The 13881-nt window shown below is 32.2% G+C and overlaps 2 protein-coding genes across 2 annotated transcripts in view; one reads left to right on the top strand and one right to left on the bottom strand.

Moving 5' to 3' along the window:
* Positions 1 to 7028, bottom strand: part of LOC127724198 (ras-related protein R-Ras2-like) — a 32679-nt gene extending 25651 nt beyond the window's left edge. The window contains exon 1 of the mRNA XM_052231098.1: positions 6877 to 7028. Coding sequence (XP_052087058.1) covers positions 6877 to 6981 — 105 coding nt within the window. The 5' untranslated portion in view covers positions 6982 to 7028. The remainder of the gene's footprint in view (positions 1 to 6876) is intronic.
* A 225-nt stretch (positions 7029 to 7253) lies between these two features.
* LOC127724179 (inner centromere protein-like) overlaps positions 7254 to 13881 on the top strand; it is a 28460-nt gene continuing 21832 nt past the window's right edge. The window contains exons 1-5 of the mRNA XM_052231074.1: positions 7254 to 7282; positions 8727 to 8902; positions 10209 to 10325; positions 10837 to 11635; positions 13303 to 13368. Coding sequence (XP_052087034.1) covers positions 8727 to 8902; positions 10209 to 10325; positions 10837 to 11635; positions 13303 to 13368 — 1158 coding nt within the window. The 5' untranslated portion in view covers positions 7254 to 7282. The remainder of the gene's footprint in view (positions 7283 to 8726; positions 8903 to 10208; positions 10326 to 10836; positions 11636 to 13302; positions 13369 to 13881) is intronic.

Here is a 13881-nt window from a genome sequence, read left to right as displayed (position 1 = left end):
GAGGTTGAACCATGAACAGTTGGGGCAAGTATGGACACAACATTCAAGCTTGATACAGCTCTGAATTTGGATTGTGATTAAATACTTGACACAGCATAGGTTTCTGACACAGAATGAATGTGGTCTAAGAACTTAAAAAATTTTATTTACCTATTGTGGTCCAATATCCAAAATCTAAATACATACACGGTTAGATTCAGCATATCAAAGAACCCCAAGAATTCAATTTTTGTTAAAATCAAACTAAGTTTAATTTTGGACCCTTTGAACCTAAATGTAGACCAATTTGAAAACGGGACCAAAAATTAAGAATCTAAATACACGGTTAGATTCAGCATATCAAAGATCCCCAATATTCAATTTTTGATGAATTCAAACCAAATCATTATTATTTGCTTTTATATATGATCAAAAATTACCAACTTAAAATGGAAAATTTATAAGAAAAAAAAAAAAAAAAAAGGGAAAAAAAAATACCCCCCCTAATTTTTTGAACCCCCTTATGATTCATCACCCCCAAACTCAATCCCAGCCTTCCCTTTGTGGTATGGTACCTTGCAGTACAATTTCAGAGAGATCCATACACTTGAACACAAGTTATTGTCTGGAAACTATAAAAATGCTTATTTTTGGCCCCTTTTTGGCCCCTTATTCCTAAACATTTTGGGCAATTACCCCCAAACTCAATTCCAGCTTTTCCTTTGTAATATGGAACCTTGTAGTTTAATTTCAGAAAGATCCATACACTTACACACAAGTTATTGTCCTGAAACTAGAAAAATACTTGTTTTTTGCCCCTTTTTTGCCCCAAATTCCTAAATGTTTAGGGCAATTATCCCCAAACTCAAACCCAGCTTTCCCTTTGTGATATGGAACCTTGTAGTACAATTTCATAAAGATCCATACACTTACACACAAGTTATTGTCCTGAAACTAGAAAAATGCTTGTTTTTTGCCCCTTTTTGGCCCTTAATTCCTAAAATTTTGAGGCAATTACCCCCAAAATCAATCCCAGCCTTCCCTTTGTGGTATGGTACCTTGCAGTACAATTTCAGAGAGATCCATACACTTGAACACAAGTTATTGTCTGGAAACTATAAAAATGCTTATTTTTGGCCCCTTTTTCCTAAATGTTTTGGGCAATTACCCCCAAACTCAATTCCAGCTTTCCCTTTGTGATATGGAACCTTGTAGTTTAATTTCAGAAAGATCCATACACTTACACATGTAAGTTATTGTCCTGAAACTAGAAAAATGCTTGTTTTTTGCCCCTTTTTGGCCCCTAATTCCTAAAATTTTAAGGCATTACCCCCAAAATCAATCCCAGCATTCCCTTTGTGATATGGAACCTTGTGGTACAATGTCAGAGAGATCCATACACTAACACACAAGTTATTGTCTGGAAGTTACAAAAATGCTTATTTTTGGCCTCTTATTCCTAACTGTTGGTACCATAACCCCCAAAATCAATCCCAACCTTCCTTTTGTGGTATTGAACCTTATGGTAAAATTTCATAGAGATCCAGTCACTTAAACTCAAGTTATTGTGCGAAAACCAATGTGTCTTCGGACGACGAGAAAGAATCATTAGCAGTGCAATTTGAGGTGTATGTAATACACAGGAATAAATTTACCAATCTTAAACCTTGGAGAAAAAGTCAGAGAAATTTTGCTTCCTTCATCTTTATTTCATCATAAATACATGTTCACTTAGTTGTTTGTCCTAGACATGTATACTTTTCTACAAGATTTTGGCATTGCACAAGGTCAAGTTTTTCTCTGTCTGTTAATGACGTCTTTACACTAAATCCATTGGATGTTGAATGTGTACTGATTTATATATTAGTCATAGACACATGATTTTTTTATTATTATTAGTTGTTATTGGCTTTAAACTAGCTTACATTTAACTGTGAGTATTCTCAAATCTGTACCATGTGTCTTTTGTGTTTGTGTTAGGGTTTTTGTGTGTTTTGTATTGATCTGATGAGTAAAGCCAATCTCAACTGATTTTTATAGTTTGTTCTTATGTCATACTGTTTCACCACTTTCCAAGGTTTGGAGGAGGGTTTGGCAACAGCAAACATGTTTAACCAGTAACATTCTGTATATGCCTGTCCCAAGTTCGGTGCCTGTAATTCAATGGTTGTTGTTTCTTGCTGTATATCATATTTGTTTTTCGTTCATTGTTTTGTACATAAATCAGACTGTTAGTTTTCTTGTTTTAATTGTTTTACAGTTGTCATTTCAGTGCCTCTTATAGATTACTATGCAGTCTTATTTTCAGTATAACAGTATATAGAATGCTCTGGGTAACAAACATGTCCTTAAACCTTTAAGTTAATTAATTCATTAAATATTTGAAAGTGAATTGTAAAAAAAAAAAAATATCAATTATGACACTGTATAAATGTATAAAGGTAAGAAAAATATGATCATAGATAATATTCAAAGGGTCTATGGAAAATTTCAAATGGTTCATTCTAGAATATTTTTACCTAGATATGAATAACCTACATAGCACATTGGAAGTTTAAAAATATAATTTAAAATGCCAGTTCTATTTTGTAGATTGATTTGCCAAAAAGAAAAATAGAGGATGATATATACCAAGGGAGCAATAAAAATCAGAAAGTCAAGAAAAGTTCAGATTATGTCAGGAACATCCAAATTGCTGACAAACATCAGTGTTCTCCCCAGGATTTTTGGATAGCACCAGGGTAACGCGTGTGGACAGCTTGGTGAAATATTTCATACAATCAGTTGTGTCGCGTCAGGTCGCGTCGCTTAGCTCTATTTCTAGTTACTGTAGTTTTTATGTCTCTTGTTTTGTTTTAATACTGTGGTACTGTGTTATGTAGACATTGAGTCAGAAAATTATTGGTAAAAAAGAAGTAAATCAAAAAACAGTTTGTATCCTAATATTTTTTTAAATAAATAAATTATAATTCATAATAAAATATTTATCTGAATTTAAAGTATTTAAATCTTTCATAAAATCCAAAATCATTAAAAATAAAATATCATTCAAAAGAGAACAAAAATGTTCAATTTAAAAAACTTTCTAGTTTCTAGAAAGAAAGTTGTTGTATGTGAAAGGATTCCTGTCATAAGAAGATGTAAAATTAACAAGAACAATTGCAAATATTGTTTCATTATTTGAACCAGTTTCTATCTTAGATTTTAATAAAAAGAAATTTTTCATAAATTTTAGAACATTTTGCCATAGATTTCATGTAAATATTAACCTTTCTTGTCTTTGGTGATAATCAAACATAGATACAGACTTAATACTGCACTGAAATCTAAATCTTTTTTTGTCATGAACCATTTAAAAAAATTTTCCTAAATCTATAAATTTATCTTTAGTCTATAGATCTATAAATAACCATATTCAATGTCAACAACTAAGTCTCCCTATTTTCCCGCCTAAATGACAGGAAGTAGATATAAATAGATTTAACATGTGCTTATGGATAAAATTTGCAAGATTACTTCTGTTATTCATTAATTATGGATATAGATATAGATAACTGAGTCATGTGATATGTACAGACAGATACTACAGTTTGAAACCCGACTATCATGCAATAACTATGTCATAATTAAAGATAATATTGGCCATGGTTTAATCAGAGACATATAATACTATAATATAAGAATTGAGAAATGTATAATTGTCAATTATATGTAATGAGCCACCTTTATGATGTACAAAAAATGTACCTATCGGGTCAAGACACTGTTTGTGTACAAAGTATTTGCCGACTTGTCACAGGTCAGTGCTTGGGTGGTGAGTGAAGCCATAAAATAGTTATCTGTGATCATAAAGTTATGAACTCTTAATTAAAACATAAAAGAATCATGTTACAAGTGTTAATTACATCGATTAAATCCAATCAACAAGGTTAACCTCATAAGGTAAATCGATCACGTGATGTAAACAATCTGTGTTGAACTGGTTTGAACTGGTCAAATTTCACCTGGAATTTTATACCGCACGGAAAAGATTTAACAAGTCGTTTAAAACTTTACCGATTTACGATTTTTTAACTGAAAATTTTAGCACCACGGAAAAAAATTATACATCACGGTAAGAACGATACCACCACGGTAAAAAATTATACATCGCGGGCCCTGGGTCCTTTAAGGGCATGGGGAGAACACTGAACATAAAAAAAAAAAGACAACATTGTATCTTATAGGCAAGGGTCCGGAAACGGTCATATTTGCCAGTCATGTCCTAAGATGAAACTATTTGTCCTAAACGAGTAATTGGGATTTAGGACAAATTTTATTTTTTACAGAAGTAATTTCGGTCATTTCATTGACTCAATGTTTGAAATCGGATTTCTTAATCGCCATTTTGCACTTGTGATCACTTGTTTTTGTTTATAATCCCTTTCCTGTAATAAAACTGCCACTACAGTAGTTTGATAATCCTGAGGGCCCTCCTAATATCTATATCAATGCCTCTGGGAAACATTGGCTAATGATCGCTAATCACTTTTTACCTGTGGTTTTAATTCACACCTGACAGTGATCACAAGCTCAGAATAATATCTTTAAAACATTAAAGTTCCCTGACAAGTGTATTCATTATTTATTTACTTTTCATCAAAGAGTCATCAATTCTGATTTAAAAATTAAATCTAAATTTACGAAGAAAAAAGTATTTTTTCATGAGTAACACATGTGCTTTATTTACTTTGTAATACGCATGCCTGAAATTGTCTTCAGCAAATTTAATATTTAATCGTAAAATCATTTAAATGCAAATTGATTTCATGCTAAATTAAACGAGTGCAACTATTATCTGTTATATTCAAACATTTTTAAAGGTAATAAAATAAAAAAGCCATAAAAAGCCGGTGATTTCCTGTCAATTTGATAAACAAAACAAATCCCGAAAATGAATCCGGAATTATTCGTACTTTAAAATATCGCAAACTTCCGGTTTTAACTTTTGTCAAATCGAACGAAACGTAAGCAATGTCTGAGAAATTAACCATTTTGAGTCATTAAAATCATTTCAATTTTAGACTGTTGCATTCCCTAAACTGTCCTTCATGGTAATGGTAAGACATTTACTTAGTAAATGCGATGAAACAGCAATACCAGTTCGTCATGTTCATTGTTGCTATGAATATAGTCAAGTTGATATCGACAATTTGAAAAGGGGCACCAACTTTTGAAACATCTCAAAATGACCGAAATTGTCTGGAAAAATTTCCGGATCCTTGCTTATAGGTCAGCAATTTGTATTATTCATAATCATCATTTTATGCAATATGTTTTGCCAGTTTTAGTGTTCTACTACAGAATCTGTTATCTGCTGTGTTTTGTGCAAATGAGCAGAAATTCTCTGTTAAATTGTATAAATAATTTTCCACCAATTGTGAGACAATAATTTTACTTTAGGTTCTTCCATTGACACATCCATACCACATTCATCATGTTGGGACCAGTCACCTAATTGGATTATAATAATCTATTTGGTATATAATAGCCCAAATGAAATATTAATTTACAGTGCAAAAAAAAATGATTATTCTTATGTAGCAAAAATATTGATGAGTGCATTTGTTTAGGTCAATAGTAACAACTTTTGGTTAGCAACTTTTCCCAAAAGATTAATAAGTTGCTAGATTGATCCCTCTTAAAAACCACTATCTTGAATCTTCCCAAGATTAATCTCATGAACAACTAGATATCCAGAAAACTGGCTAAACACAAATTGTTGCCTTTTTTTTTTCACTTTAAAATATTTTCCCTTGAACCCCAAATTATTTTATTTAGCACAGTATTATAAATCCCAAACATGTATAATAACCCAATAGACCACTTTCGAATTTGTTGCATTTCCATCAAAAACTTCAGTTTTAGTGAAAATCATTCGTGCATTTAGGGCCATCGTCACTTCCTTCCCATGTTGAGCGAGAGGTTGAAAAAATATGATGCTATATTGCACAAATTAAATTCTTATAATTGATAATCAGCACTGCTGTCATTAGGGAATTGTGCTTCAGTACCTATGGAACAAACATTATTTCTAGTTTATCCTGCATAATGACAATCACAAAGCGCTTGATGAACTTTAATAGTGCAGGGATACAGGAGACCCCCTCTATCTAGTAAATGATGTCATAAAGGCCCGCATAATTGACGAACTTTTCCGATGGACATAACTCGAAAGTGGTCTATTGAGCGACTGGTCCAATCCTGTTTGTAAAACCCTAAATAATATGCTGCATGTACCATTTAACTTTTTCTTTTTAAATCTGGTTCATAATATAATCTTTTTTTCATGAGTAGACATATGCGTCTCAATGTTCCAGCAAAATTAAGAATATTACTTAAAGGAGAACAAAAAGGATGGTAGTATCATACTTTAGTGTGTTTCTTTTTCCAATAGACCTTAAAGGCTGCTATTTGGGAACCTGCGAATCTTGACACGAGAACTTACAACACTTGAAATATTGTCATCACACAACAATCACTTTGCTTTTGTAATGTCAGACATTTTCCCTTGTAACTCCAAAATTTTAAGGTAAAGTCTGTGATGTCCAAAAATAACGAACAAATAACAATAAGGTGCATGCTTTTGTGTTGGCAAAGGTAGTTTTAAGGAATGGATTTTCTGCAAGAAATCCCAAAGACTGTGCAAATTATGCAGATTATGTGTCTATCTTTAGCTACTCTAACTCTTATATATTCGTTTTCATCATTGTTCTAACAACAAACTCATTGGATAACTGAATATACATTAGAATTAATATACTATGTGTAACATACATTGCATGAATTGGTTAGGTGGTTTCAATGTTTACAAATGGTTGCACTGATCTTGTGCTTAAATTATACTGCCATAATCACCTGTATAAATTGTATGGTTAAGGCACTTTTCCCAACACCACCTCCACCTACTACAACCAATTTATAACTTTGGCTAGTATTGTTTGAATCGCTTGCTTTTGACATATTTTTTGTGAGTGGGTTGTTTTTCTGTGGTAAAGATGACGGAAGTATATTCCATGAGTTAAGCTATGAAACTTATTTTCGTAAAAATTTATTTAAATGATGAAATTTTGTATTTTTATCTTTTTTAAAATATACAACTTCATTTTTATTTTAAAGTTACGCAGATAATATACTTTTCTAGTGCAAATAAATATATTCGGAAATATTTGTTGATAGCTTTGCTATAAATAAACCGATTTGATTGGACAAAATATTTCTAATTATTTAAAATTTCCGAGGGAAGTTGTCTATCGACAACAGGGTAAAAATTAAACAAGAAAGTCATGTAGATTAGAAGATTAACTATAAAGTTATATATCTTTTAAATCAGTAACTGCAAAAAACAAACGCAATTTCATAAAAATGAGGTTTCATCTTTAAATACTTAAAAAAATGACAAATTTTAATAATCTTGATACAAATAAAATTTTCTGGCAGCGAATAATTTCTACAAAAATTCAAAATGTTTGTACTATCACTGAGAACCATATAAACTTTTCAATCCGCATTATAACAATATAGAAATCTTGTTTCTTAAGGTAAGAATGCAAATCTTAAACTGTTCCACACTTCTTTCTATCCATAATTTAATGCATTACTGAGATGGGTGTTATTTTGCCATTTTTGGTGTTGGGTTAGTCCAAATAATTATGACTCTTTAGGTCTGTAGCTGGAAAACTGTAGCTCCTTTGTCCATATGATATTTTTGACTATTTGCATACCATATGGTTCCACTGCTATTTAAGGTCTTGAAAGGCTATTTAATTTTTTTTCTGAAATGCCTTCCTTTGAACTTGAAGGTAGACGTCACTAACAAGAAAATGAAAAAGCCTTTCTAGTCATCATAATTATTTGGACTAGAATTGAGTTTGTTCGCCCTGTATTTAATAATAGAAGATACTTAAAGAACCCTAATTCACCTGGGCATATTTAATCTCTTAGAATGTAACGCGTACATTTACATTGTAAGTTTACAATATACCCTATTGCTATTTGGAGATCTGTGCCAGTTGTCTTGAACTATTGATGACATATATAAATCACTTTTCCATTGTCATGATTGTGGCGTCAGTTATTTTCTACTGTGACATCAAAATTTTACGGGAACTTTTGTACTGGACATCTCAAAGGTTACCGTAAAATTTTGACGTCACATTAGTCATTAGAAAATGTCTGACGCCATACAGGAAAAGTGATTGTAATATGACGTCAATAGTTCAAGTGTCACAGATTTCCAAATAGCGACAAGGTCTATATAATTTATGCAATGAAAAAAAGTCTATTTTTATGAAGACAACTTGAAAAAAAATTGCAGAAATAAGTCATTTTGAAGTTGAAATTACACAAATTATTGTATATTATTCAAGATTGACAAGAGAAATGTTTGAATAGACCTTATTGCTCTTTGTTAATCTGCGACACTTGAACAACAATCACTTTTCCATGTGACGTCTGACATTTTCTAGTGTTATAGATAAATAATAATAATAAATAAACTTGATTTAGAGTCGTCATAGTATACAATCAAGGACATAACATAAGCTTTATTGAGCTTTTAACCAACATTAAAGATGTGACATCAAAATTTTATAGGAAAAACTGTCTTCATGCAAATAAATTGTTGATTTGTAAATGCCCAATTTTATATAATTAAAACTTATCTTGTCCATCTTAGGACACTTATAAAATATTCTTTTTTGTTTCAGATGAAAGGTAAGAAGGCAGACAAGAAGAAGTCGGGTGATACAATGTATCCACACAACCTAGGATTTTCCGCTTTGGATTCAATAAATGCTAAAGTCAATGATGCCTTGGCTGAATTTGATAAAGAAATGGACTGGTTGCATGAACTGTTGTTTGAATGTAAGAAGACGTTTGCAAAGTAAGTTTGATTGAATGGAAGCAAGTAAGTAATATAAAATTTACCATTTCAAAGCAAACTAATTTAGGAAGAAAATTATATTATTCAGGTTTGTTGGCTGTTGGGTAAGCGTTGTTTAAAATTCAGTGTTACACATTATGATGCATTTATTGAAATCCCTACCTCCCACACCATAAAATTTCAAAATTCTATTAAATGTTGGGAAAGAATTTTTGCTACATACCACCAACCAATTATTAATTTATCTATTTTAGGTGCTTGTCCCCTTGAGTCTTGACCCCTATTGAAATAATGCAATCAACTTTTAATGGTTAAGGTTTGAAAAAGGACTATAAGATTTTACTCAAAAATGCATAGCCCCAAGTTACAAATTTACAAAAATAAGAAAGATAAGATGTTGGTTTCAAATGAAACAGAAGTGAAGTTAGTCTTCACGATGAACTTGAAGATCTACAGGCCCGCAGCTCAATTTTTTGGAAAATTTTAGTTAGATTCTGTTGGCCTGTAGATATGATATTACAGGCCCGAGAGCAATTTTACAAGCCTGGGCTGCTGGGCCTGTGGTTTAGTGTGAAGACTGTCAGACAAAAGTATTGAAATTTATCCAAATTGTTGTCAGCATTTGCATGGCATATGGACCTTGCTGAAACATCTTGTTTTTTTTGGGTTTTTTTTTTGTAAAGCAGGGATGATTTTTATCAGGAATATAACTGATTTTGGTTATTTTTATTCCAGGATTTGAAATAAGTGGTTGTCCTCTGGCCCGTAACCACTTATTTTCACAACGGGCCAGTATATTTTTAGGGTCATCTATCTGCCTGCAAGGCTTCTTTTTCGGTAGAAGTTTCACTGAAAATTGGGCAAATTATATTTCCACTTATACTGTTCTTGATAGTGATGTTATTTTTGATTAACTGCTAGCTTAATGCTGAAAGTTGTTAACAAGTATTGTGTAAAACTGAGCAATTTTTTATTGATGTTAAGTTAATTTGGGAACCATGTTTATTGTATACATTTTAAAGAGTCTTGAATGATAATGCATACATTTTATATATTGATTTCAGAATGTACCTTTAAAGACAGTTTATGTGAAAATATTTCTAGAAAAATGTCAATACCAAAACCTTGCAAAACTGCTCAGTATGGGTTGGCAAATGTTTTCTTTTTTTTTTTTGCCAGAAACAAATAAAAATATCAAAGTTTAAAAAAATATATATATAACTAATACGAAATTTGGATACTTTATCTTACTCAAATCCTTTTTTATTGTAAGTTAATGTTGATAAGAAATCATTATTTTTTGCAGGCCTGAGATACAGCTGTTACCAAAAACACCTTCACAGAAGAGAGGGAGAAAAGCAAAAAGACCAACTAAATTTTCAGATTCTGAGGACGTGTTTGAGCCAGCTTCAAAAAGACAAAGGTTAATAAAATATTTGAATTAATATATAATAGACTAGTTGTAATGCCTGCTCATGTTCATTGTTCATCTGTCAATGTTGAGTTTGTGTGATTAAGTCCTTTTCTCTTTATGTTTTAAGCAGATGGTCAACTATATTTGATGTATAGAATGATTTTAAGGTGTGCATGTCTGTCTGATAGGGATCTTCTGACCTTTATCTCATTTACATGGTTGAATCAATGTTAATTTTTCATGATTGGGCCTTTTTCTCAGATACAGTAATCAGAAGGTCAACTATATTTGGTGTATATAATTATTGTAGGGTGTACATGTAAATTTGGCAGGGTTAACATTGTCTTGACCTTATTTTTTTCTTGGATGTTATGATAAATTTATGGAATATCTTTAGTAAAATCTTGATCTTTAACACTTTTCAACATTATTTTCAATCATGATCAATAAAGCCAGCATTATATTTCATGTGCTCTCTTAAATGTAGATCATTTTGCTTAATTCTTTTTTCCTTTTAAAGTCTAAAACTTGATGATGGTGAGGAAGCTGACGTGGAAGAGAACTGTTTGAGCTCTCCACCAAACAGGTCATACAGAACAAGAGCCACATCAAGGACTGCCACCACTGCCAGACCAAAAAGGAACACCCGCACCACAAAAAATGTGAAGATAAAAACAGAAACAACTAAAGAACCAGTTATGTCGTTCACAAAACAAATAGAATCACAGATGGCTGAAAGCAGAACGCCTGTAAAAGAATATTCAATAAATCCTGAAAATGCAGATACAAATTTGACACCTATTAATAAAGTGAATAGTGTAACACTGTTGACAGACAAAGTGTGTGATATGGATACAGAAACTCCCTGCAAAGGTCCTCAGATTGATTATGCGCAGGAGACGGAAACCCCCAAAGGTCCTCAGATAGATAATGCGCATGAGACAGAAACACCTCAATTCTCAAATGATAAAGACATAATAGTCCAAGAAACACCAGAAATGATTATTTCTGCTCCATCAACACCTGTAACAGTTGTGAAGGCAGCACGTTCTGATGAAAATACACCCATTACTCCAAACACTACACAAACCATTCAGGAGAGTCCTGAAAAAATAGTAAAAGACAGTTCTGAGTCACAGGATAAAAAACCAAGAAATAGTGTTAGAAAATCACTTAAACATGGTAAAACTTTGAATTCTTCATCAAGACTGTCTTCTATTAAACGTTTGTCTGTGGCTGCTTTACATGCTGTAGAGACGGCAGCCAAGCAGTCAATGCTTCAACAATCAGAATCTTCAGATGAATTGTCCCAGTCAAAGGTAATTTACTATTTCATAGTTTGCATAGGAAAGCAGATTTATACATCTTTATATATATACAGTTTACTATTTTTAGGTCAGTTGTTCTCTCCAGGCATTCCGGCTTACTCCACCAATAAACTGACCGCCACGAAATGGCACAATAGTAATGAAAGTGGCATTAAACACCAAGCAATCAATCTTTTTTTTTTATTCTATACAGGAGTATTTTCATTTTTGTCGAGCAGAAAGCTCGACATAGGGATAGTGATCCGGCGGCGGCGTTAGCTAACTTTTTAAAAGCTTTATATTTTAGAAGCTAGAAGACCTGGATGCTTCATACTTTGTATATAGATGCCTCATGTTACGAAGGTTCCGTCAGTCACATGTCCAATGTCCTTGACCTCATTTTCATGGTTCAGTGACTACTTGAAAAAAAAGTTCAGATTTTTTGTTACGTTTAATTCTCTCTTATTATAAGTAATAGGATAACTATATTTGGTATGTGCGTACCTTACAAGGTCCTCATCCCCGTCAGACAGTTTTCACTTGACCTCGACCTCATTTCATGGATCAGTGAACAAGGTTAAGTTTTAGTGGTCAAGTCCATATCTCAGATACTATAAGCAATAGGTCTTGTATATTCGGTGTATGGAAGGACTATAAGGTGTACATGTCCAACTGGCAGGTGTCATCTGACCTTGACCCCATTTTCATGGTTCAGTGGTTATAGTTTAGTTTTTGTGTTTTGGTCTGTTTTTCTTATACTGTATGCAATAGGTCTACAATATTTGGTGTATGGAATGATAGTAAGGTGTACATGTCTAGCTGGCAGGTTTCATCTGACCTTGACCTCATTTTCATGGTTCAGTGGTCAAAGTTAAGTTTTTGAGTTTTGGTCTTTTTTTCTAATACTATATGCAATAGGTCAACTATATTTGGTATATGGAAATATTTTATGATTTATATGTCGGTCGCACAGGTTTTATTTGACCTTGACCTCATTTTCACGGTTCATTGCTCAGTGTTAAGTTTTTGTGTTGTGGTCTGTTTTTCTTAAACTATAAGCAATAGGTCAACTATATTTGTTGTATGGAAGAATTGTTAGCTGTACATGTCTGCCTGGCATGGTTCATCTGACCTTGACCTCATTTTCATGGTTCATTGGTCAATGTTTAGTTTTTTGGTTAATGTTAAGTTTATGTGACAGTTGTAATAAAGCTTTATATTTAGGACTATCAACATAATATCAATGATTAATAAAGAAGGCGAGACATTTCAGCGTGTGCACTCTTGTTTTTTTTAAAGATAAACAGATCAAATCCTGCATGGTGATTGTTTATTTGGCATCTTCGCTATATGTATGATGCCTAAATGTTTATGACATTACATTAAAAGAAGATCTAGTATCTTATGAACTTAAATACATCATTGCATGACATTGAAGTTTTTATTATATAACCATAGTGTGTAATGGAGATAACACTATTGTATGTGATAAAGTAAACATTAACCATTTACCTTAACACAAATTGTTTTTATAAATTTCCAATTTCATCATAGTGACACCAAAAACTAATTCAGAATAAGTATTGATGTAAATTTTTGACAGACATTTGTCAGCATAAATACATCTTTCATCTACTTTGCTACGTGATGTGTTCAACATTCTTGTTATAATTGAATAGGTACAGAGCCCAGAAGAAAAACCTGTTCGTGCACGTACAAGACTACGATTGAAGAAGGGTTCACAGGTAATTATTTTTAACAGGAAAATGGACAAGATTAATTATTAATCAGAAGATTGTAAGGTTGAATTGTCTTAAATTTAGTCCTGAAAAGATTACACAGTGATAAAAAAAATGTATATCTATAAATGCTGTTTGCTTGACTGGAAAAAAAGCCAAAAGTGGTACCCAGAAAAAACATGGACTAGATAGCTTGAGCTGTAAGTAACAAAATCTTGTGTGTCGTAAAGCTAGTTTTAAAAAAATCCTTACTGTCTAACCGTAAAAAGTTAGATAAAAGATGCAAAGAACAGCCAGCAACAAAAAGACAACTAAAGTAAAAGAAATAATAGACAGCTTATCATGTGGAAAATATAGTCCATGCTGTCAGCACCTGACTACCAAAAATTTTATTCACACTAGTAAGTATTTGCAAAACTTTGTTTAGACACACAAGAAACGTATGAATATTGGTGTTCAAAAGAGGCTGTATTTTTTCTATATTGTTCATTTATCTATCAATAAAAACAAGACAACAAC

The sequence above is a fragment of the Mytilus californianus genome, unplaced genomic scaffold, assembly GCF_021869535.1.
Source record: "Mytilus californianus isolate M0D057914Y unplaced genomic scaffold, xbMytCali1.0.p SCAF_14, whole genome shotgun sequence".
NCBI classification, from domain to species: domain Eukaryota; kingdom Metazoa; phylum Mollusca; class Bivalvia; order Mytilida; family Mytilidae; genus Mytilus; species Mytilus californianus.
The sequence above is the reverse complement of the archived record's forward strand: the minus strand, read 5'-3'. Positions and strand labels throughout refer to the sequence as shown.